Source organism: Chiloscyllium punctatum, chromosome 25, assembly GCF_047496795.1.
Source record: "Chiloscyllium punctatum isolate Juve2018m chromosome 25, sChiPun1.3, whole genome shotgun sequence".
Lineage (NCBI taxonomy): Eukaryota > Metazoa > Chordata > Chondrichthyes > Orectolobiformes > Hemiscylliidae > Chiloscyllium > Chiloscyllium punctatum.
Window position 1 is genome coordinate 24,339,358 of NC_092763.1, and position 26,183 is coordinate 24,365,540.

The 26,183-nt window shown below is 44.1% G+C and overlaps 1 protein-coding gene across 2 annotated transcripts in view; it reads left to right on the top strand.

Annotated features, from left to right (window-relative positions):
* LOC140495758 (dedicator of cytokinesis protein 11-like) overlaps positions 1-26,183 on the top strand; it is a 286,052-nt gene that overhangs the window by 183,591 nt on the left and 76,278 nt on the right. For both annotated transcript variants that reach the window (XM_072594834.1, XM_072594833.1), the window contains exons 32-42: positions 2,232-2,348; positions 3,730-3,829; positions 5,173-5,291; positions 7,749-7,866; positions 12,893-12,959; positions 13,575-13,622; positions 15,826-15,968; positions 18,443-18,558; positions 18,743-18,877; positions 21,830-22,012; positions 25,088-25,201. In XM_072594834.1, coding sequence (XP_072450935.1) covers positions 2,232-2,348; positions 3,730-3,829; positions 5,173-5,291; positions 7,749-7,866; positions 12,893-12,959; positions 13,575-13,622; positions 15,826-15,968; positions 18,443-18,558; positions 18,743-18,877; positions 21,830-22,012; positions 25,088-25,201 — 1,260 coding nt within the window. The remainder of the gene's footprint in view (positions 1-2,231; positions 2,349-3,729; positions 3,830-5,172; positions 5,292-7,748; positions 7,867-12,892; positions 12,960-13,574; positions 13,623-15,825; positions 15,969-18,442; positions 18,559-18,742; positions 18,878-21,829; positions 22,013-25,087; positions 25,202-26,183) is intronic.

Sequence of the window (26,183 nt, forward strand, 5' to 3'; positions counted from 1 at the left end):
ACGGAAACAGACCCTTCGGTCCGACCCGTCCATGCCGACCAGATATCCTAACTCAATTTAGTCCTACCTGCCAGCGCCTGGCCCATATCCCCAAACCCTTCCTATTCATATACCCATCCAAATACCTCTTAAATGTTGCAACTATACCAGTCTCCACCACATCCTCTGGCAGCTCATTCCATACACATACCACCCTCTGCGTGAAAAAGTTGCCCCTTAGGTCTCTTTTATGTCTTTCCCCTCTCGCCCTAAACCTATGCCCTCTAGTTCTGGACTCCCCGACCCCAGGGAAAAGACTTTGTCTGTTTATCCTATCCATGCCCCGCATAATTTTGTAAACCTCTAGAAGGTCACCTCTCAGCCTCCGACACTCCAGGGAAAACAGCCCCAGCCTGTTCAGCCTCCCCCTATAGCTCAAACCCTTCAACCCTGGCACGATCCTTGTAAATCTTTTCTGAACCCTTTCAAGTTTCACAACATCTTTCCGATAGGAAGGAGACCAGAATTGCACGCAATATTCCAACAGTGGGAGTACAATGAGTTACACCAGCTTAATTTATTTTTATTTCAAAGATGAAAGTGGGTAGCATTGTTCCTCACAGTTCAGTTCTCTTCGCTGCCAATGTTTATTGTTGTTGATTCAGAGTGTTAGCCAAACTTGTAGACCACACCACAATGGGAGGTACCCTATATAATACTGAAGGTGAATATAAACTGGTGAAATGGGCGAAGATAAGTGATAGTTGAAATATAACATGAGCAGATTTGAGGTTTTCTTTTACACTTGCATGAGATATCAGCATCGCTGGTAAGGTGATTATTTGTTACTCATCCTTCTTTGCCGCTAACGATTTTAAGAAACCAACTTCTTAAATGCTGCAGCCTTGTATTGTAGATACATCTACAGTGCTGCTGGGGAGGGAGTTCCAGGGTTTCCCCTCAGCAGCAATGAAGGAATGGTGGAATCTTTTGAAGTCAGCTGGGTTTCTGGTCAGTGGTAATTCCTGGGATATCCATAGTGCGGGACTCAGTGATGGTAATGCTATTGAATGTCAAGGGATGATGGTTAGATTCTCTCTTATTGGAAATAACCATTACTTGACAATTCTGTGACCTGAATGCCATTTTCCATTTATCAAACCCAGCGGCAAGACTTGTTGCATTTGGGCATTGACTGTTACAGTATTTGAGGAGTCACAAACGATGCTAAAATGTTGTGTAATCATCAGTGAGCATCCACCCTTCTGACCTTATGGGGGAGGGAAGGTCATTGACACAGCTGAAGATGGCTGAGGCTAAGACATGGAATATTTTGTTTTAAATAAAGAGAAAGAATTAAACATTGACTGACAGAGGATGGTGTGGCAGATGGATTTGGGTGTTCAGATTCACAAATAACAGCAGTTCAAATAGATAGGGCTATTGGAGAAAAAAAAGTTTTTGATCCAGGAATAGTACACCAATATAAAACATTAATCCCTGATGGTGTTCTTAAGGTTGAAAATGGGAGGAATGTTTCAGACCCCAGTTATACACCATCGACTGGACAGGTTGGTGATTGCATCAGCCCACACTTGTTTTCTCATGGAAAAATTGCCTTGTGACATGTTGCAAGCTCTTCATTCCTCTTTGAATGCCTTGAGGAAGTTTATGTTAACAGTGTTGTGAAAACCATTAATCAGTGAAGGTTCATCCAGTCTATGCTGACAGAGGTGGCTAATGTTAATGGAGCAGTGCCACTCCTCTTATCAGACAGTGCTCTGATGATAGACCTCTCATCTCTGAGCTGAGCTATGGGTTCAAACCCCACTCCAGAATACACACAATTCATATTGGCACTCTCGTGCAGTAGTGTCAGGCTTAGTATCTTTTGAATGAGGCAGTAAATTGAGGAACTGTGTCCCTCTTCCCACATAAAATATCTTGTCATTTTTTAATAGAATTCTCCCAGTGTCCTGCTCAATACTTATCCCTCAATCAACATTTACAAAGCAGATTATTCAGCCATTCACTCATCACCAGTTGTGGGATCTTGCTGTTCAGGCATGGACAGTCGTGATTCCTAAATGAGGGATGTGCCAAGATTTCTATTGGCTATGAAGTCATTTGAAATTTCACAACATCTCGAGGAGCACGTTCTTTTAACTCTCCTCTTGCAGCGTCTGAACACAGGAGATGTGTCGAAGGTTCCTGATCTTTAAAGTTAATGCTTCACCATCTTTTTGTTTCAGAACATGCAAGCCAGGATAAGCCTGCTGTACCTGCCACTGCTGAAGCTGTTGTTTGAAAATACCCAGCGGCTGACTGTAAAGGATTTCTCCACTTTCAGCATGAGCTTCTCAGGCATTGTGAGTATTCAGCTCTTTATTGCCCTTCGGCAGTGATCTTCTGAACCCCTCACTGTCTTATGCTGTGCTCCTGTGGTTCCTGTGCAAGGAAGTACGTTGGGCCTTTATCTGTAACTCTAAGTTATCATCCTCTTGTGGCGGCATGGTGGTTAAGTGGTTAGCACTGCCGACTCCAGAGACCCGGGTTCAATTCCAGCCTTGGGCAGCTGTCTATGTAGAGTTGCATTCTCCCCGTGTCTGCATGGGTTTCCTCCCCTAGTCCAAGATGTGCACGTTAGGTGGATTGACCAAGCTAAACTGCCTGAAGTGTCCAGAAATGTACAGGCTAGGTGGATTAGTCATGGGAAATTCAGAGTTACAGGAATAGGGTAGGGAGATGGGCCGGTGTGGACTCAATGGGCCAAATGGCCAGTTTCCACATTGTAGGGATTCTATGATTCCTGCATCTGTGTCACCCTGCAAACCTAAGTCATAGGATTGATAAAGTACTGCAGATCTGGAAGTCTGAAGTGAAAACAAAGGGCTGTAGAAATACAGAAGCTCTGGCAGCATCTGTGGAGAGATAAACTGAGTGAACGATTCAAGTGCAGTGTGACTCTTCCATTTCTTCAGAACCGAAGAAGAATCACACCTCACTCACAACACTAACTCTGCTGCTCTCTCTACAGATGCAGATAGACCTGCTGAGTTTCTCCAGCTCTTTCTGTTTTCAGTTGAGATTTAATTCAGCCCTGATATAGTTGAATGGCGGAACAGGATTGAAAGGCTGAATGGCCTTGCTCCTGTTCCTATCTATTGTGTGCCACTGAACTGCTAGTAAGAATAAAGCAGCCAGGGTCATCTGTTTATCCAAGCTACTCTCTGTCACTCTCCACGTTTTCAGTTGTAGGAGCAAAAAGTTGATTTCTATCAATGCTGGTCCCCAGGGGATTGCTTTGGGTCAAAAAGACATTTGGACCACCATCTTCTTGAGCCACACAGGGATGGTCAGTAGCCACCAGTCTGCTGATAATGCCCACATCCTAAGACATTCCAAAATGTTATATCCTGATTTAAACTAATGTTGGCTGTCAAGATGATCAATAACCAAAAGATGCTGATTTGGGATAGTTGGTAAAGAAACAGATGAGAGAATTTCTTTTATACACCAGTGGCTCTGATCTGGAACATTCTGACTGAAAGGTCTTGGTAGGACCGTCAAAAAGGAATTGTGTGCTTCATTGAATATGAGAAAGTTAGGGCTAGAAACTAACTAACTGGATGGTACTTCTGCTTTTTGGCATCCTGTTCTTTATTCCATCACCATGGTGAATTATTTTCACAAAATTTGTAAATTCGCAGCCCTTTTGAGAATACCTTGCTTTTTTTTCTTAAAATACAGAATGTCCGAGATGACCTGGCCTTTAATTTCTCACCATTAAGTGGCGCTACAACTCCACACAAGTCGGGCAGCTTTATAGACAAGGAATTAGCTCTTCCAGGTAAATCAGCCCATTTTTGCCTCTTTGAAGGTAGCAAACAATGGTTTCACGTATGATAGTTTTTCATTAGATATAAGGTTGTGTTAAAGAATTGACCTTATCATTCAAAATCACAAAGCCTTGCAGCCTCATGTGCCCTAGGGGTGTTCACTAAGTAAATAGGTGGAGAAAAGACATTTTTTAATATATTGACAACTCACAATTCCTGGAAGTCCAAAGTGTGTTGGAGCTGCCTTTTTGAAATGCTACAATGCAGAGAAAGCAGCAGCCAATTTATGGGAGCTTGCTAGCTTCCACAAATAGCAACAGGAAATGTGGCCTGATCAGCTGTTTGAGAGTTATTGGTTGAGGGATAAATATTGGCCAGGATACTGCAAAGAAATCTCCTTTGAAATAGGTCCTCGAAAACTCATCCAAGAAGGCAGATGGAGCTTGGGTTGAAAATTTCATTGCAAGAATGGCACCTCCAGCAATGAGGAACTCCCTTAGTTTTGTGCTCATCTCCTGGTAGTAAGGCTCAAACTAACACCTTTTATTTGGGTTGAGAAAGACCCCACCAAGCTAATTACTAACAGAATTTAATCACCTACAGCTCTACAACCTCCCAAATGTTTTCTTCCCCCCTGTAATTCCAACAGCCTTGCACATCCTTGACATTAATCACGCCAACTTTGGGCACCATATTTTCAGCTGCCAATATCCTTTAGCTCTGGACTTCCCTTCCAGACTTTGCTGTCTCTCTCTATTCCTATATCTAAAATGCTTCTTGCAAAACAATATTTTGACCAAGGTTTAAGTTACCTTTTGCAATGTCTCCTGACCTTACTCAACATCAAATTATGATGGATAGCATTTTTAGAAGTACCTCAGGACTTGTCATTATGTAAAGGTGATATATAAATGCAGTTTTCTTCCTGAATATGACCATGATGCCTTGCTGCAGCCTCAGAGAACTGTCCAATTTGTTTCTGACATCTGTTCTCCTGGCTTGCTTAGGTGACTCAATGATTCTATAATCTTGTTAGTTGCTACTCTGGGTATATTGTCAATTGAATTAACTAAACCTGTTTCAGCGGTGTCTTTAATGATTTCAACGCAGAACATGGAATGCACATCACTTTATATTTTTGCCTTTTTCTACCAGTCTGTCTTAAATTTCACTCGCAATTACTCTGACTGCCCGTGTACTTTTTCATCCATACTTTTCTCAACGTATTCAATACTTTCTTATCTGTCTCCATTGACTTCATTGCCACCTTAAGGCTAGTGTCAGCTTGAAATTTGACACGTTGCATTAAGGTCCGTCATAATTGAGGGCTAACCCATTCTTTTTGTATCTGCAGGTTATGGTGTATCTTGCTTTCAAGGCCTGAGGCGTGATGATTCCAGAGGCTCCTTGAGCATTGAGTTGAATGCGTGCACACCCGAGAGGGCTGATGAAAGACAGGATTCCATTGACTATGTAAAAAAAACTCTTTTGAACTTTTAACATCTTGCATCCAATTCTGATACAGTAAAGAATCAGAGTCTCTTTCAATCTAGACCCTTTGGCCCAACAGGCCCAACAGGCCCACACCAACCCTCCAAAAAGTATCCCACCCAAACCCATTCCCCATTTCTCTACATATGCCCGTGACTAATGCACCTAATCTTCACATACCTAAAATGGGCAATTTAGCGTGTCCAATTCATCTGACCTGCACATTTTTGTGATTGTGAGAGGAAACCAGAGTACCTGGAGGAAACCCATGCAGACACAGAGAGAATGTGCAAGTTCCACATAGACAGTTGCCCAAGGCTGGAATAGAACCAGGTCCCTGGCACTGTCAGGCAACAGTGCTAACCACTGAGCCACCGTGCCACCCCATAGTCAGATTGCCCAGCCTGTAAACCACAACAGAAAAATTCATGGCAAAACCAGGGTCTGTGTGTGGAGCTACTATGTTCTTTCTGTGTATGACCTTTGATATTTGACTGCACTCAACAGACCTTATAGAGTTCTAGAAACTCATGAAAGGCATGGATAAGGGAGCTAGCCAACAGCTTTTCCCCATGGTAAGGGGGTCTAAAACTGGAGGGCATTAGTTTAAAGTTAGAGGGGAGCGATACAGAAGGGCCCAGAGGACAATTTGTTTTCACACAGAAGGTGTTAAGTGCCTGGAATGGGCTGCCAGAGATAGTGGTGGAGGCGACAAGAATTTCATTGTTTAAGAAACATTGGAGAGGTGACATGGAAGGGATAGGTGTGGAGGGATATGAACGAAACACAGGCAAATGGGACTAGATTAATGTGAAACCTGGGCAGCATGGACAAGTTGAGCTAAAGGTTTAGATTAGAGTGGTGCTGGAAAAGCACAGCAGGTCAGGCAGCATCCAAGGAGCAGAAAATTCGACGTTTTGGGCAAAAACCCTTCATCAGGAATGGAAGCAGGCTTTTGCCCGAAACATCGATTTTCATGCTCCTTGGATGCTACCGGACCTGCTGTGCTTTTCCAGCACCACTCTAATCTAAACTCTCGTTTCCAGCATCTGCAGTCCTCACTTCTGCCAACTTGAGCTAAGGGCCTGTTTCCATGCTGTAAACCTCAATGACTCCAAATGAGAACAGGAACAACAGACCAATTTGAAGAAAAACCAATGTGAGGATCTTGAACTAACTTCCCTGGGTTTGGGAGACATTAGAACAACTTATTGACAAGGAGGTGGGAATTGAGACAGAGCTGAAACCATTGACAGTCCCTTGTAGGGTCTGAGTTCAGGTCTATTGAAGTTGATCTGATGAACGTTTCCTCTCTGGACGGATTTTTCAGATCCACTGTAAAATGAACTGAAGTCTCTCAGCCTGGCAAAGGTAGAATGAAGATGAGTTTTACTGAAAAAAAAGTTTTCCCTGTTAAGTTGGCAGCAAGCTTGAAGGAGGAAAGTTTCCCTTTCTTATTCTCAATCCTTACCAAGGGAAAAGGTTCCCTAAACCCTGGATTTCAGATTGCAATTTTTGAAATAAACCCACAACAAAAATACCTTTCAGGATGAATCAACAGTAAGGTTCATTATTGACACTTAGAGAATGTGGAGGAATAAATTTCCTCTTCCATCCACACATGTAAGCACTCAAGAAGTTATGGAAGACAGGACAAGAAAGGACGTGGGTTGTAAGTTACACGTTTTGGTTAATCCAGTTATGTAAATCAGTTTACGAGAGTTACAGTATCCAAGAATAGATTCCATGATAAGCTGGTTGCACTGGTTTTCCTTCTGGCAGGCCAAGCCTAGCATTGTAAAGGCATTGCTGCCCATTTGAACACAATGTGTCTTGATACTTCCCTGTGTCCAGGACTGGCACAGCTCCCGAACCTTTGTGTCAGCTTTAGCTGGAATCTCTGGACAGTGCAGGGGGTTCAGAAGCTTCTGGAAATGTGGTCATGCGATCAGGTTGGCTATTTAATGTCCATTTTCAAAAGATACGAAACATCAGCATGAAAATGTAGAAGAGTTATCAGTATTCTTTGTGGTGTTCCTCTATGTCCTATTGGCATGGCAACCCACTTACTGAGACAATAGGACTGACTTGCTGAAAAATATTGAGGCTTAAGGAGAGCAAGTAGGACTGAATGGTAGCTCATTCAAAGACAAAGATAGGAATGATGGGCTAAATGCCACGCTGAGAGGTTGCATGAACTCTCAACCAGTTGGGGTTTGTTGTGTTAATTGTGCTCCAAGGCACTGATTGAGAGAAATGATGAGGCTCGTAAGATGGAGCACAGCTCCAGTCAGTGATTGGCCTGCACAGTGAGTTGTTTTTTGGGAACCATTATGGATTTGTCTATGACGATGCCCAGCAGATGATGTGGAACAGTTCTGGATGCAGCTGTAAGTCTGATTGCTCCTGTGCCCTTTTGTTCATGCACATATCTCTTAGACTCACCAACGAAAGAGTTCCACCGAGAGCAACATATCCCAGTACAGCAAGCTGGATCAGCACGAATCCCGGAATCTCCTGATGTGCTTCCTTCACATCATGAAGACTATCTCAGAAGGTGCGTCCTATTCCTCTCTTTGATCAGTTCTGTAGGAGTTCTGGTTTCCAACTTTTATACCAACCAGATTGAGTTTATCACTGTCAAGCCTAGCTTTCCCTGAAGTTGGCTGAAACCTTGTAAGTGGGCTCTTCCTCAGTAATTCTTCCCTGTTTCTGCCACCCAGCTCCTCCCCTCCCTCAGGTGCCTTTGCTGCAACCATGAGTGACATAGAAGCTGAGGAAACCCTGAGCAATAAGGATTAAAAGATTTCTAAATTTTCTCTGATCCATGTTCAAGTGATTGACACCACTTCAGGAGGTCACATGGATGTTACGTTAGAGATTAGGTTTTAATGTCATCGTACTCAAGTGGAGGAATACAGGAGGACGGAATATTCTTAATAAAGGCACTGTCCTTCGAAATGAGGTGATCTCTGCTCAGTCGCACTAACATGTGAAGATAGATGCTCCAGTTTTCATCCCGGAGTCAGCAGTGTACATACTCCTGACTCTATGAGCCCACTCCTTATTTTTGGGGCTGGGGATGGGGTGTCAGGCCAGGTGAATTGGGAACACCCAGCAAAGCTCGAGACCACTGAGACAGCGTTTTACTAGAAAAACCGATTCAGAAGCATCCCTCTTGCTCTCACCTCCCCCATCACTCACTTCACTCAACTCATCTATTTCAATCTATCACTCTGGTCCCTCATAAACTCCATGGCACCCAATCCCTCCCCCATTCCGAACCAACCTATGCCCATTTACCCATCCCCTCACCCCTCATACTCACATGCCAATGTATGACCCTGTACCAACATCCCCCAGTCATTCATACCTCATATGTCACTGATTGTCCCAATGGGCCCCTATAACCTCTCTGTCATCTATTGCTCTCTCCACACCATCTCACCTATTAGCCAGCATCAGTATTTATCAGGAGATATCTGACAGTGAATAAAGTTTATCAGCCTATACTGTATTATTTAAAAATGCATTCTCGTGGATAGAAAAACGTAATGTATTGAAACTTCAGCTAATCCTTTGTGAAAATAAATATTGCTGGAGCGGAAATGGAATAGGTTGATGAGGGTAATGGTTTTGACATGGTATACTTGGATTTCCAGAGGTATTTGATGTAATGCCTCACAATGGAGCTTTGAGGAAGGTTGTAGGCCATGATGTAAATGAACAGTGGCCATGTGGATACAAAATTGGCTCAGTGATAGGAAAAAGAGAGTAATAATCAATGGATAGTTTTTTGAGCTGTAGGAAAATTTGTAGTGGAGTTCTCCAGAGGTTGATATTGGGACTCTTGTTTTTCCTGATTTATATTATTGATGTGGTTCTTGGTGTGCAAGGGAGAATTTCAAAGTTTGCAGATGACGCTAACCTTCAAAGAATTGTAAACTGTAAAGAGTGCAGAATTCCAAAAAGACATTGTGAAGCTGGAAGAGTGGATCGATGTGGGCAGATGAGGCTCAATGCAGAGAAGAGTGAGGTGATGCACTTTGGCCAGAGGAACAATAAAAGTCAATGTAAAATTGGTGGGTACAATTCTAAAGCATCTACAGAAGCAAAGAGACCTTGGTGTGTATGTGCCTACATCATTGAAAGTAGTAGGACAGGTGGAGAGAGTAGTTAACAAAGCATAGTGTTCTTTTTAGCAGGAGTATTGTGTACAGTGGTGGAAACCACATTATAGGAAAGATGTGGCTGCGTTGTGTGTGCAGAAGTGATTTGCAAGCAATGTTCCAGGAATGAGAAACTTCAATTGAAGAAATTAGGGCTATCTTCTTAGAGAGAAGAGGGTGAGAGGAGATTTAATTGCAGTTTTCAAAATCATGATCGATGACAAGATAAGGTAAACTGACTTTTGCTTGGAAAAGAAACGAGAACGACAGGGCATAGATTTGAAGTGATGTGCAAACAAAACAATACAAGAAAAACCTTTGTCACTCAGTGAATAATTAATATATGGAATCTACTACCTGGAAATGTGGTGGAAGCAGGTTTAATTTAAGCATTCAAGACAGTCATTGGATGATTAGTTGGGTAGAAATAGTTTGCAGGGATATGGGGAAAAGGCAGAAGGTTGGTACTAGATAATAGAATGTAAGCACCACATTGTGAAAGCCATCTTGGGAAATCAGGATTGTGTCACAAATCCTATAATGCCCTAGTTTGAACAAGAGCTCTGAAATCCGTGATCCTTTTTTTAATTCCATAGTTTGTTTGTTAACACTGTTTGTTGACAGCTTTGCCAGTGAGGTTATGCACTTTTCATAACATGTATTCAACAAGCCCAAAGATACCCCTGCCACCGCCAGAGCCATTGCACGACCAGATCTAAAGAGGTACCTTACCACTCCAAAGGAGAAAAGCCAAAACATTCCTCCAAACCTCTCACTCTCCCTGCACCATACACTCTTCATGGTCAACCCATGCCTTCATGGTAACGTCTACCCACCTCTCAGGCCCTTCATAGGCTATGCTAATGTGAAGGCCTAGTTTCACCCATGCTAGTTCATTCATTATCCACAGGTATCCTTGCACATTGGATGAAAGCAAAGTCCTGATCCTTAGATTTCAATATTGCAGATTACGGTCTATTGAGATGAGCGCTTTTACTCATAAAAACACATTTTGAAAGTTGTTGACAGTTCTTGACAGACCTCAACAGGTTTACACTTGTTAACATTCTAGATGAGTCAGTATTTGTTGACAGGTCTTGACAGTCTCGACAGTTACAGCACATTCAATTCATAATGTTCTCCAGTTAGCAGTCCCAATGGCTCTCTGCAAACCACCACTCACTCCCTCCTGCTACCCCCCCCCCAACCCCACCCCCAAAGAAAAGATTCCTGACCTCAACGTCCACGTGGCCGTGGGACCATAGCCACAGGGTCACCTATGCTCTCCAAAGGGCCACCCTGGATGAAACGCATTATGAACAGGCCTGCTGTTATCTGTTCTAGCCTCCATGCTCTGGACACCAGGGGGCGTCCAAAAGCTGAATTCCATGGAGACAGCACGTCAATTCAATGGCCAGCTGCCTCCTGGAATAAACAGTGCTCTCACCAACTGTGATTTTTCAGTAATTGGATGGAAGCTCAGTTCACTAGTATACTATGGAACATTGATGGGAAACACAGGAGGTTAGAATATGATCATCTAAACAGTTAACCAGGCTAAGCTATGAACTTTCAATGTAACAATTTGAATTCGTAGAATCCAAAAATGCAATGCTGGAATGGAAAATTACACACAATTTACAAACTCTGACAGTGACGGAGGTGGATAAGAACCACAATGCAAAATAGCTTAAGATAGAGTATTTTTAAAGAGAGTGCCATTTTACGTTGTGATTTTTTTTCTCACCCCGATTGCTCTTCCCACTTGGGAATGCAGTTTAAGTCCTTGATTGTTCACACGAGTGAGAGTGTGTTTTGTCTGCTGCTGGAAATGTGGTTGGCTTCAATCAAGAGGCAAAGCTTGATCAGTGACAAGAATTAAAAGTCAGTAAAGCCACCAGGCACAGAGTTCTCCCGTGACTGATTGTAAAAACTGCTGTAAGGGGGGGGAAAATGAAACTGAAACATTGCCCAGCGGGCAGTTAAGAGTCAACCACATTGCAATAACTGGAATTCAGTGTGAAGTAATACATTTTAGCTTTAATAAAATGTTAAGCAGAAATGAGGGAGAGGATGTGGGATATGCAACAGCAAAGAGACTGGGCCCTTTCAGTTCACAAGATAGTAAAAGTTGCACCTAACATTTGTAAGGTGACAGAAACCATTGGAATGACAGTTGGATGCATTGTTTTAAACTCAGGTGAAAGATGAGGCAGTCCAGATTCACAAGGCTGTGGCCTGCTAGGAAGAGACAAGTATGTAGAATGAATACAGAAATTCCTGGAGAAACTTAGTAGGTCTGGCAGCATCTGTGGAGAGAGAGGAGCAGAGTTAGTGTTTCGAATCCAAGGACTCTCTTCAGTCCTGATGAACCCGTTGAGTTTCACCAGCAGTTTTTAGTTCAGATTTCCAGCATCTGCAGTTTTGAGCTTGTATTTGAGTGCACATGTGGAGCTGTTTTCGTTGCCATTGAAGTGTGGAATTTTCTGAAACTGTCTTCCACTTGTGAAGCGACAGATGTAGACAGCCCCTGGTGCAATAGTGGTTCAGAACAAAATGTCATTGACCTGAGGGTTAGCACGGAAAGTTTCAGAAACTTTTCAGGGGCTTATGAACTGTGGAGTGTATTCCTGTATTCCTGAGATTAAAGCAGAAAATGTTAACATCAAAGACTAAATTACAGAGTTTTTGAAAGGCAAAAGGACGGTGTAAGAATGTAGGCTGTTGCTATGTTCTCATTTTCATGTGCTTCAGGATACCTGACTCACATTGAAAGCACTGCTATTGGTGATTTTGGTACTCAGTCGCTTATGAACTAGGGTCCGATGTTGGACTTATTTCGACAAGTCATGTGCACTTTCAGAGCTCTTCCACCAGGCTGCCCCCAATCTCCAACATCAGGCCACATCTACTGGAGCTCAAACTGGGAGTACTCAGAGAACTGTTGGATTTGCTTGAGGAGAAAGCAGATATGTGGCATAAGAACTGAGGGAAACTAGAGATCAAAGCTAGGGAAGGGAAGGAGAGTGCGCTGTTTGTGCTGGTGCAGCCATTATGTAACTAGAATCCCTCCCCGCTGCGAATAACTGTTAACTTCCCCCAGAAATGGCTTAACTGGCTATTTGAAGGAAATTAAAGATGAGCAACATATAGCAGCCATATCCGTGATGACCCTGCGACTGAATCCATGAAAAACATTGGTCCAGAAATATACATGAGGTTTACATTAATGTCATCAATGAATGAATTAAAGTGGAGGCATTGCAGACATCATTATGGTTTATAATTGTACTTGATCTGAACCCCATTCCTATAATATTACTGCTGGTACCATAATCTTACATCTCTATGAAAAATGCAGCACCCTGTATCAGATTTCAATGAGTTGTGAACCTCCCTTTGTTTTATTTGAAGATGCGTTATTGGCGTATTGGAATAAAATGTCCTCTCAAGAACTGTTGGACTACCTTACAATTTTGGAGTAAGTACTGTTCGAAAAAGCTGGTCTCATTTCAATGTTCCAAGTGAGACAGAGAGCTCGGTAGGGCAGCGTGCGTGTATGGAAGGCGCTCACTCACATAAATTGGATTACTTCTGAGTCGGAACCTCAATGCTATGATTCCCAACTCAAAAACAGACTCCACCTCCACTCTAAGTCTTTCCCCCCCCCCCACCCCCCCCCCCCCCCCCAGATTTGGATTGAAGTACAATGTGGGCAGATGTCTGTCTTAGTCTGCCATAGTCATGGCACCCTCCAGTGTGTCCTGCACTGACTCACCCTGTTCCTACATTGACCACTGTGTGTTCAGATTTCCTGCTAGTTCCTATACGTCCCTTTAATGAGCAGCAGGATTATTACTTCCCTATTATTTCATGTCAGGCCTCTTGAGATCCATAAGTTTCCAAGGTGTGCCACTGTGAAAGTTACAAATTGTTGAGAAGACTCGAGCAACGACATTTTTGGAGTAACAAGTTCCATTTTTTTCTGCAACATATGAACCCTTAAACTCTCTGTGTAAGTGGTACAGTAAAGTAGCATGTTAGGTGTGACCAAATTAAACCAGGAAGTATGACTTTGCCTGTTCTCTCCTCCCAGGGTGTGTCTCCACCAGTTCCGATACATGGGCAGACGATACATTGCGAGGTAGGGTACATTGTGAGATAAGGCAAACTGATTAAACAAGATTGTCAATGGTTTGTTCGTTTCAGTGTTTGATCAAATTAATGCTAAAAAAAAAGTGTTGGCTTGTTACACCTCTCAATTATTGAATATGATTCAAACATACTGCCAAATTCTAACGTGTGGTTGTTTTGATAGATGCTGATAAAAGAAAATAATTATCCCTAAACCTGTCCTTCCACATAAACACTTCGACTATTGATAATGGCTACACACCCAAGGCCTCTGTTCTAGTGGGCCAGATCACAGCCAGGGTCTTGTCCCACTGTTTTTGTGTCCCTCATCATCCATGACACCTGACACCTCTTTCAATGTCCACCCCAGGGTGATACTCTGCCTTCCTCATTACTGTCTGAGCTTTCAAGCTAGCAGCAGATTTGGTCTTCCATTCCCCACTTGCACTTTGTCCCCACCTACTGTTTCACCTCCACCTTTGCCATCCTTAACATAATTGCCCTCCCTCTCCCTTCCCTGCCCTCCCAAATCCCTCTCTCTCCCCCACTCTGATACAGTTGTCCATTTCCTTTACCCAGTTGAGGCCTGACATTTGGTTGGATTTGCAGTACGTCACCAGACCTTGCGAGGACACACGTCCAATGCAATTACCCTGACCGTTGGCTCATTGTAGAGAGCTGTGATGATTGATTATTCCTTAACACTGTCTCACCATCCCCCACACCCTTACCTCCCGTAAATACCATGAGAAGATCATGAACACCAACAGATTTAAGAACAAACCTTACACTGAACCTCTGACTTCTCTTGCTTCCCCTGCCTACATTCCATCCCAGAGTTCACGCGATTTCCCCCTTCCTTCTCCTGTGACCTTATTTCCATTGAAATGTCAGCCATTAATTTCCTTTCCATTTGGGACACACAATGACCTGGTGGTAATGTGTCTGGACCAATCTGTGGAGGCCCAGTTTAATGTTCTGGGGACACAGGTTCAAATCCTGCTACAGAATCTCATGGAATTTATATTCAGTTCATAAAGTCTGAATCTAAACCTGGTCTCTGTAATGGTGACCATGCCATGGTCGTTAATTACTCTAAACATCCACCTCTTTCACTCAGGCCCTTCAAGAAGGGCCATTGCTAATATCCTTTCAGGAAGGAGATGTGCTTTCCTTATCTAGTTTACATATAACTCCAGATCCAGCCCAATGAGCTGATCCTTAACTGTCCTCTACAATGACAAGCACGCCACTCAGATCCAGGGCAGTTGAAGTATGGGCAATAAATTCTGGCCCTGCTGGAGATAACCACATTCTATGGAAGAATAAGAAAAAGTTCTCATTGCTATTATAAATGCTTCCCCGTGGATTGATACCACCCCCTTCCCTTTCAACACTGCTGTGAACCCCTGGGCTAAAATCAAACCCCAACATCAGCCCCTCTGCCCTGACAAACTATCAGCTTGTACTGACCACCTCCACCTTGGCTCCATCGCATGGATGGAAAAGGTCCCACCATATGTCAGAAATACTTCATAAACCGGAAGGGAATTCTGGGCATCCTGAGGTCGGGAAAGGTGCAGTCTCCAAGTTTTATCATTCTTTAATGCTGCTGACTTCTCCAAGCCACATTTGACTGAAAGCCCATAAAGCTCGTGTGAATGGATTTCAGTGCTGATTTGCAGTTCTCCATCTCTTTCCAATACATTTAGTTTTACCCTGTTCAGTTTTAGCTTGAGTGGTTTAACATGTAAAATCGCTGTCTCTAATTGGACATAGAATCCCTGTAGTGTGAAAGCAGGCCATTCGGCCCATCAAGTCCACGTTGACCTGCTGAACCCTCCTACCATTTCCCTGTAACCCTGCATTTTCCACGGCTAATCCACCTAGCTTACATATCTCTCGGCCTAATGGGACAATTTAGCTTTAGAACAATCCATCTAACCTGCACATCTTTGGACTGAGAGACGAAGCTGGAGCAACCAGAGGAAACCCGCGCAGACACAGGGAGAAAGTTCCAACTCCATACAGACAGTTGCCCAAAGGATGGAATCGAAACGAGTCCCTGGCGCTGTGAGGCAACAGTGCTAACTGCTGAACCACCATGCTGCACATGCAATATGTATTTTATGCTTTAAGGATTTGTTACATTTTTGAAGTAGATATTTTGAGCTCAATGATGGAGAAGCTTTTAATTACATTTTTCATCTAAGGATTCAAGAAGGATCAGGCTCCAAGCAGTCTGTGAGTGAGAGGAGGTCCCAGACTATGCCCGCTATTCGGAGCCGAGCAGGAGGAATGCACTCCCGACTTCAGCAGATTGGCCATGTGGACAGCTCATTCACACTTAACCACAGTAAGTGTTGGCAGACAGACTGATATATGCACACACACACTCACGTACATGTGCACACGTCCTGCACGCGTGCACATTGTGTGCTCTTACATGAGCACTCACAAGTGTGCGCGTGCAAGCACTTTCATATACACACTCACGTGCACACGCCAACACGCAAATACAGACATATGCAAGCAAACACATGCAGGTTCTTACATACACTGTTGTACACACGCAAACTCTCACATATACTGTCTCTTTCATTGGTGCATGTCCACACACGTGCACAAACATCATCTTATGTCTTAAGTAAATTGACAGACAGATGCAAATTGGTTGCAGGTTGTTTCATGAAAATGTTGTTTTCGGGGCTTCTCTTGATGTTACATGTTCTCCTGCCATTGTCATAGAATCCCTCCAGTGTGGAAACAAGTTGGCCCAACAAGCCTACACCGACATTCCGAAGAGTAATTCCCCTACCCAATGTTTACCCCTAACTAATGCACCTAACCTACACAACCCTGAACACTATGGTCAATTTAGCATGGCCAGTTCACCTAAGCTGCATATCCTTGGATTGTGAGAGGAAACCACAGCACCTGAAAGAAACCCATGCAAACATGGAGAGAATGTGCAAGCTCCACACAGGCAGATGCCCAAGGCTGGAATTGAACCCAGGTCCCTGGCACTGTGAGGCAGCAGTGCTAATCACTGAGCCACTGTGTCACCCCTTATTGTTGATTGCTCTTCATCAGTTATAGACATGCCTTCAGAAGTGCAGTCTTTAGGAAATGTTCATAGTGTCACATGGAAAATCAGCACTTTAATTGACAGCCAATGTCAATTTCATTTTCTGACATTGAGCAGCGTCTGGACCAAACCAGGGAGGAGGAGGTTGGGGCAGATGGGAGCGATGGATGGACCAATTGGAATAAAAGTAACATGTATTTTAAATAGGGAGATGTAAAAGTGGATCTGGGATGGGACGGGGCGGGATGGGACGGGACCCTTCGACTAAAAGATCTTGACTCTGTTGAATGCTCACTTGTTCTAGCAAAGTACGTGTACAGTACATTCAGCATGGCGTTGTTAAGTGGTTTCTATGTACCTTAAAATTAAACACATTTTACAGCAAAGGAGAGTGGTGATCCAAGAAACCTTCAAAGTGGGGAAAAAAATTGGCACCAAATACTTTGAATGAAACCCAACAATCAGGCAGTCAGTATCCTTGAGAAAAACTAATCCATGTATCCGTGAGCTATTGCTGAAGTCCTCCTTTGTCAGTGTGATCTCACTTACCTGCTGATATGGAGCATGGCAACACAGTAACTCTGCTGAAATAACCATCTCTTCTAGGAGACTGACACAATTCAAGATTCAGATCTTTAATCCTAATATCTGAGTGACAGATATTTTTAACTTGGCATAAATTGCAGTTTATTTTTTATCCTAACTGGCACATCTTTCATGTCCTAAATATTGGTTGAGAAAATCTGTCTAATTCTTTTACTGTCCATTATCATTGTTCCTTTTTGCTCCTGAGATCCTACAATCTTTCGGCAGTTAAATACATTTGAGCTCCTGCTCTTTCAATGATTGGCTTAAAGACTGAAATCGCACTGATATCAAGTCTGGCAGACTGGAATTCTGCCAATAACACTATTTTGGCACAAGAGATTGGCTATTCATGAGGGCCCCTGCCACTGGCTTGTTCATGTTTATGCTGCAAGGAGGCCACACCAGGGTATTAGGCAAATGTGAGGACTGCAGATGCTGGAAATCAGAGTCTAGATTAGAATGGTGCTGGAAAAGCACAGTCGGTCAGGCAGCATCCGAGGACAGGAAAATCGATGTTTCAGGCAAAAACCCTTCATCAGGACAGATGAAGGGCTTTTGCCCGAAACGTCGATTTTCCTGCTCCTCGGATGCTGCCTGACCGACTGTGCTTTTCCAGCACCACTCTAATCTACACACCAGGGTACTGCCAGCTTTTCCCCGCCAAGTCCACACCTCATTCTTGAGTGAGACTGCTACTGGTGTTTTGCTGGATACCTCCAAAAAAAAAAGCTCAGCTCATTCCTGGGTTCCAAAATTGTCTTGAATGCTCCACGTGTTCCGCTCTGTCAAGCACCCACACGAGAATGTGAGTGGAAGGTGGTGGTGGCACGTGGGTCCAGTTGTGGTGGGGGAGCCTTCAGTATGATTGTACAACCAGTGAAATTTTGAGTTTGTTAATTTGCAGATTATTTTTGGTATGAGAAAGGACACTATTATTCAGGTTTATTAATGGCGTGTGAGCACAGATTGTTAAAAGCCAGCTAATTATGAAATTGACTGCAAGCATATATGGAGCTAATATGGTGAAGCTATCAATTTATGACAACTAAGCTCTTGACTTAAATTCGCCCTGAGTCAAGCATTATTTTAAGGTAGTTGGGAGAACATTCCTTTGGATTTGAAGTGCTTTCTTGTCCCCCTGTGTCGTTCCACAGATTTTGGAACCGGAGAAGCTGACATCAGTCACCAGTCCTTGCTGGAAGGTAACTTGGCCACTGAGGTGTCTCTCTCGGTCTTGGACACAGTGTCGTTGTTCATTCAGAATTTCAAGGTCAGAGCTAGGTTGCTTTCTCATTACTATAGAAGCTTCTTTCAACTCCGAATCATGTCTTTACTATGTCATGGATAATCCGTGATGTTGCTTTGTCTTTGTACATTATTTGACTCGCTGGAGGGAATGGGTTGGCTGATTGTTGCAAATGTATCCATTGTTTTGAAATCTGTTACTCCTTCAGCACCAGCTTCAAGAAAATGATGGGCAGAACCCTCTGATGAAGAAGGCATTCGATATTCTTCTCTTGCTAACCAATGGTCAGTCGGAAACAGCCATGAAGCATGCGTTTGCATCTTTACGAGCTTTCATCAGCAAGGTACTGACTTACACCCTTGTTCCATCTAGTCATATGGAAGTTGGACATATTATGTGAAGACATCCTCCAGTACTAATGAGAGTCGCAAATGATACCAAGTTTAAAGTTCAACTATATTAGTCTTCTTTAGCAGAACTTTTGCCTCCTTGATTCTCCTTCTATCAATGGCACAATTAATGATTACATAATTGCGATGTTAAAAGGTTTGAGTACAATAGACAAAGAAAGCTATTCTCTCTGGTAGAGGACCCCAGAACAGGAGAATATACTCTCAATATTATAACTAGGCTTTTTAAGTAGGAAATTAAAATTCACATTTTTATCTAAACTTTCCCTCGAACCTGGTGGGAATGCTGGTGGTCAGTTGAAACTTTTGGGATTGGAGGTGATTACTTTTGTTTCTTGGGGGAAGGAATCATAAGATGTAGGATAAAGGTAGGTCGGTTCAACTGAGGTTCAATTCATTTGCAATTTAACGGAGCGGTTGAACAATTTGTACCCTTTGGCCTTGTTCAAATAAATGCATGAGCATTCACTCAAAGATCAACAAGGTGCAACAGAAATCAATTAGACAAAGCTAGAATTTCCCTTTGTCAGACAGTGAACAATCTGTTGTTGGTGCTATGCATCTAATGGATGGCACACACTGCTGGCACTGAATATTGGTGAAGGGATTGAATGTTGAAGGGATGCCAACAAGCAGTTGCTGTGTCCTGGATGGTGTTGAACCTTACCCTGATAAATGGAAACCATCGGACTTTCGATTTGTCCCTTACTGGTTATGGAGAGACTTTTGGGGGAGTCGGGGATGAGTTACTCATTCAGAATTCTCAACCCCTGGTCTGTTATCACATTTGCAGTTTGTGTTTGGTTGGTGCAGTTCAGTTTCTGGACAAATGATGGTGGGGGAGGGCTCATGAATATAAAGCCTTGGAGCGTCAAGGGGAGATAGTAGGATCTGAATCACCCAGTGGAACAAAGTGAGATTTATTACAAGATTCTTCTTGTGGAGGAAGTGAGGACTGCAGATGCTGGAGATCAGAGTGAAAACGTCTGTGGCGCTGGAAAAGCACAGCCGGTCAGGCAGCATCCGAGGAGCAGGAGTGTTGATGTTTCAAGCATTCTTCATCAGGAATATAGGGAGGTCCAAAGGAGCTGTGAGAGATAATTGGGAGGGGGGTGGGGCTATGGAGAAGGTAGCTGGAAATGCGATAGGTGGATAAAGGTGGGGGTGATGGTGATAGGTCAGAGAGGAGGGTGGAGCGGACAGGTGGGAAGGAAGGTGGACAGGTATGACCGTTCAAGAGGATGGTGCTGAGTTGGAGGGTTAGATCTGGGATAAGGTGGAGGGAGGAGAGATGAGGAAACTGGTGAAATCAACATTGATCCAGTGTGCCGAAGCAGAAGATGAGGCATTCTTTCTTCAGGTGTTGGGTGGCTAGAGTTTGGCAGTGGAGGAGGCCCAGGACTTACATGTCCTTGGCGGAATGGGAGGGGGAATTAAAGTGTTCAGCCACAGAGCGATGGGGTTGTTTAGTGCGTGTGTCTCAGAGATGTTCTCTGAAATGTTCCGCAAATCCCATCTCCCCAGTGTAGAGGAGACCACATCGAAAGCAACATACACAGTAGATGAGGTGTTTGAGTGTGCAGGAAAATCTCTGGATGTGGAAGAATTCTTTGGGGCCCTGGATAGGTGGGGTGGATGGTGGGGTGGGGAGGTATGGATGTCGGTTTTACACCTCTTGTGGTGGCAAGGGCAGGTGCTGGGAGTGGTGGGTGAGTTGATGGGGGTGCAGCGGGTGGTAACATGGACCTAATGAAGGAGTTGCCGAGGAAATTGTCACTGCAGAACATAGATAGGGTTGGGGAGGGACAGATATCTGTAGTGGTGGGGTCTGTTTGTAGATGTGGCAGAGGACGGTGCAATATATCCAGAGGTTAGTGGAGTGGAAGAAGAGGATCGGGGGTTCTGTCCTTGTTGCAATTAGAGGGGTGGGATTCTAGGACGGAGGTGCGGGAACTGGAGGAGGTGCACAGGAGGGGAGGGGCAGTTGTGGTCCTTGAAGAAGGAAGCCGTCTGGGATGTTCTGTGGAGGAATTGGTCCTTCTTGGAGCAGAGGCAGAGGAATTGGGAGTATGCCAATTCCTCTTGTGGAGATTCCTACAGTGTGCTCCCAGAAAGATTGTTGAGGAATCCTTGGACCCTGGATGTGAACAAATAGACGAAACTGTCCCTTCCCTCGATGTCACTAAACAGGCAAATGTTGAACTCTTTGGAAGACTTCTCGGCTCCTAAATCAAGCAGAGGAGCAATCAAATATAACCAAGAACTGTGGATGCTGCAAGTCTGAAACAAACACAGTCATTGCTGGAGAAACCGCAACAGCTCTGGCTGCATCAGTGGAGAGGAAAACAGAATTAATGCCAAGGGTCATGGCACTTGAAACATTAAGTCCATTTGTGAGGCAGAAGAATGAGCCGGATTGGAGCTGAAGTACTGTATTCCTTTGCTCCCAAGCTGCAAATTGGCTCGGTGAATTTGCCAGCCCTGTTTGAGCTTATTTCAGAAAGTGATGTTCCATATCCCTTCACCTCAAAGCATTCCACCCCACACTCTGACAGTTGGGCAGTTGTCCGGATACATCTCCCAACACTCCCAGTTACTCGATAGGATGAACCATCATTGTTTGTTCCTTTTCTCAATACTGCCAATGTTATTGTGAAGAACAAATTAAAGAAAATACAAGCTCAATTACATTTCATACCCAGACAGTTTTTTTTCCCTCTGGAGTTTCACAGGCAACAGTGATTTCATGTTAATTTTTTTTTAGAATCTCCACAGAGAGTTGACAACCCAATTTTGAATGTATTGAAGTGTGTCTATGATGAGTTCTGGTCTGATTTTTTTTTTCTCTCCTTTCTCTCTCTCTCTCTCTCTTTCTCCGCCTCCAGTTCCCAGCGACATTTTTTAAAGGGCGCGACAGTATCTGCTCCACCTTCTGCTACGAGATCCTGAAAGGTTGCACCTCCAAGCTCACCTCCACTCGCAGTGAGGCCTCTGCCCTCCTTTACTTGCTGATGAGGAACAATTTTGAGTACACGAAGAAGAGGACCTTTCTGAGAACCCACCTTCAGGTCAGTCCCTCCCCTGTTCCGCAAACCCACAGTTGAACTCTTGCTCCAGCACAGGTCCGAATTTCAAGTTACAAAACTCCCCCCAGCCCATGATCTGCTTTTGAAGCATCCTCTCAGAATGAATGTGGTGCTACTGAATGCAGTGGTGTCAGCCCTCACCAGGTAAACACAACCACCTTTCCTGCCTCTGTTAAATCTAACCCAAGCCAGTTGCCTCATAGTGCCAGGGACCCAGAATCAATTCCAGCGCCTGGTCCGTGTGGAGTCTGCATGTTCTCCCCGTGTCTGTTCCTCCGGGTGCTCTGGTTTCCTCCCACAGTTCAAAGATGTGCAGATGAGGTGAATTGGCCATGTTATATTGCTCACAGTGTATCAGGGATTTGTAGGTTAGGGGCAAATGTAGGGGAGTGGTTTTTGGGTAAGTTACTCTTCGGAGGATCAATGTGGACTTGTTGGGCCGAAGGGCTTGTTTTCACACTGTAGGGATTCTATGAAGCTGACTGGCCCTGTTCGGTGACGTGGTCAACGTTTGTTTACATATTCAATAAACAGGATTGGGTGAAAATGTTCCCAGTACAGATTTGGAGATGCCGGTGTTGGACTGGGGTGTACAAAGTTAAAAATCACACAACACCAGGTTATAGTCCAACAGGTTTAATTGGAAGCACACTAGCTTTCGGAGCGACGCTCCTTCATCAGGTGATAGTGGAGGGCTCGATCATAACAGAATTTATAGCAAAAATTTACAGTGTCATGTAACTGAAATTATACATTGAAAAATTGATTGTCTGTTAAGCCTTTCATCTGTTAGAATACAGTGATAGTTTCACTTCTTTCATATGTAAATCACAAAACCTTTTTTTTTAAAGTTGCATTCTCGGGTTAGCTGTTAACAGCTGACCACATTGTGAAAAGAGTTGTTTGCTTTGTGGACTAATCTGATCAGTTCTGATTCTCAAGATCCACTCGGGCTGCAGTGGGTCACTCTATGTCAAAATGTTGTCGGTTCAAATCCACTTCCTGAACATTATACTGCAGATCCCAAGCTGCCCCACCAGTGCAGTACCAAGGGATCGCTGTCCTGCCTGAGGTGCTTCCTTTTGAAAGAGATGTCCTTGGCTAGACAGGGGAGATCCCATGACATTATTTTGGAGTCATGAGGAAAGGCTGAGGCAGTTGGGGCTGTTTTCATTGGAGAAAAGAAGGTTTAGAGGTGACTTGATAGAGGTGTCCAAGATGATTAGGGGTTTAGATAGGGTTGACCATGATAACCTTTTTCCACGTATGGAGTCAGCTATTACGAGGGGGCATAGCTTTAAATTAAGGGGTGGTAGGTATAGGACAGATGTTAGGGGTAGATTCTTTACTCAGCAAGTCGTGAGTTCGTGGAATGCCCTGCCAGTAGCAGTGGTGGACTCTCCCTCTTTATGGGCATTTAAATGGGCATTGGATAGGCATATGGAGGATAGTGGGCTAGTGTAGGTTAGGTGGGCTTGGATCGGCGCAACATCGAGGGCCAAAGGGCCTGTACTGCGCTGTATTCTTCTATGTTCTATGTTCTATTTCTGATCTTGCTGAAATCTAGAAGCAGATCACACAATCATGAACAAAATGTTGTTTGAGGGAGCCGACTGCAACACAGGTTGGTTCCAGCATTTCCTGTGCTATAACTGCTACGCAACCCCCCCCCCCCCCCCCCCCCCACCCCCGCCACCCAGTAATTGCTTTATTGGCTGTCGTGTTGTAAGCTATGTAAAGCACCTCATAAATACAAGTTTGTTCTTTCCAGATACTGATAAGTACAGTACAGCAATCACTAAATTGCCAAGCGACAGCTCCAAAATGACTTCCATGCTGGCTTTCCAGCCCACCATCCTGACGCTGACAGTGTTCATTCGCACCAGGCTGAACCCAGCCACTTTGTCATGTTTTTTCTTAAATCTGTTGTCAGGATGTCACTCGCCAGGCTAGCTCTTGAAAGAAAAGGGTGGTGAGCTACCTTCTTGGACCATTGTAGTTCTTGGGGTGTTGTTAGCAAAGAAGCCAGTTACAGACCTCTAGCCCACCTTTGCCCTCTGACAATCTCTTGCAGTTATCCACTCTGTCTCTATCCTGCTCACTCTCCTCCCTCGTGCTCTTCCCAGGCTCCTTCTTTTAGTGCTGAAAATGTGTTGCTGGAAAAGCGCAGCAGGTCAGGCAGCATCCAAGGAACAGGAGAATCGACGTTTCGGGCATCAGCCCTTCTTCAGGAGCCCTTCCTGAAGAAGGGCTGATGCCCGAAACGTCGATTCTCCTGTTCCTTGGATGCTGCCTGACCTGCTGCGCTTTTCCAGCAACACATTTTCAGCTCTGATCTCCAGCATCTGCAGTCCTCACTTTCTCCTCAAAGACCTTCTTTTAGTGCCTTGCTCTCTCTGGCCTGACCATGCTCTTTCTCCCACCCACACCCTATGATTTTCCTGGGTACAATGAGTGCTTGGTGCAGTTGACGCTTGTGGAGCTCAGGCACTCGGACATTGATGCCTGGGTGCCACAACCTCAGATTTACGTCACTAAAACCAACTCGCTCACCCTTATATGTCATTGAGGTAGCTGGGATCTGCCAGCTTCCTGGGAGCCAGAGGATTGACCCATCAGTATAAGCCATGCTCCCCCCAATCAACTGAGGGGTCTATGTGTGGTTCGTGATCTTAGTCTGGGGTCTCACTAATTTAACATTGGACACTGTTAATGGGATAACGCAGTGCCACCTGACCTATCCTTAGCTCATCTCAATCTGTCTGGTCTCATCCAACGGCCCACAAGACAAGTGAAGAGGTAGTTGAGATTGAGGAACAAAAAGAGCTCCAGGAAATAACGTGCCATTTGCTCAGATTGCTTTGAGAGGGTACAATGGGACAACAGCAGAAAGAACTGTTCAATGGGTGCAGTCAGACATGACAGCAGATTTCCAGGCTGGATGGGATATCAGCAGCAACTTCCAATGGATTTCAGCTGGAGAGAGATGTTCTTTAATCTTTCTGAATCCGTGGTCGATTCTATACATGAATGAATTGCTTCCTTTTTGCATTTCAGATTATAATCGCAGTGAGCCGGTTGATAGCTGACGTGGTTCTAACTGGAGACTCCAGATTCCAGGATGCTCTCTCCATCATCAATAACTTTGCCAATAGTGACAAGGCACTGAAGGTTTGTGTAGGCTTGTCTGCTTTCTGTGTAACACAGTGTGTTGTGTGCTGTGGGACTGAGTACTTCCTCAATTCCAGGTCCTCTGCATTCAGTGAGAATAAGATGCCCTCAGGCTGTTGCTCACAAATTCAAAGTAAACATCAGTAGTCATGGTTAATAATCAGCAATCCTATCAATTGGATCTCTCACAATTATCTACGAGATTCAGTTGTGAACTTGGTCCACTCCCTGGTCAGACTCATAATCCTGAAGAAGGGCTCGTACCCGAAACGTCGATTCTCCTGTTCCTTGGATGCTGCCTGACCTGCTGCACTTTTCCAGCAACACATTTTCAGCTCTGATCTCCAGCATCTGCAGTCCTCACTTTCTCCTTTAGTATGAGATGATTCCATTTAAACTTTTCTTCTTCTATGCCTGAAGTTGGTAATGTGCACTGATGTTTAGGACACTTTTTAAACATGTTAATGCTTTAGTCTAAATAAAAATTCTTCTGTAAGCTTATAGAAAGACAGAAGTTGGGGGGGACTTGATTGAGGTCTACAAAACCATGAGAGGTATAGACAAGGTGGATAGCAAGAAGCTTTTTCCCAGAGTGGAGGACTCAATTACTAGGGGTCATGAGTTCAAGATGAGAGGGGATAAGTTTAAGGGAGATATGCGTGGAAAGTACTCGATGCAGAGGGTGGTGGGTGCCTGGAAAGTGTTGCCAGCAGAGATGGGAGAGGCGGGCAAGATAGCATCATTTAAGGTGTATCTAAACAGATACATGAATGGGCAGGGAGCAGAGGGATACAGACCCTTGGAAAATTGGCGACAGGTTTAGATAGTGGATCTGGATCGGCGCAGGCTTGGAGCGCCAAAGGGCCTGTTCCTGTACTGTAATTTTCTTTGTTTTTTTGGTCAATCACTACACATGGAAACAGTATTTCTTAGCACTGCTCAAGGACCTTGCATAAGATTATATCAGATATACAGCAGAGAA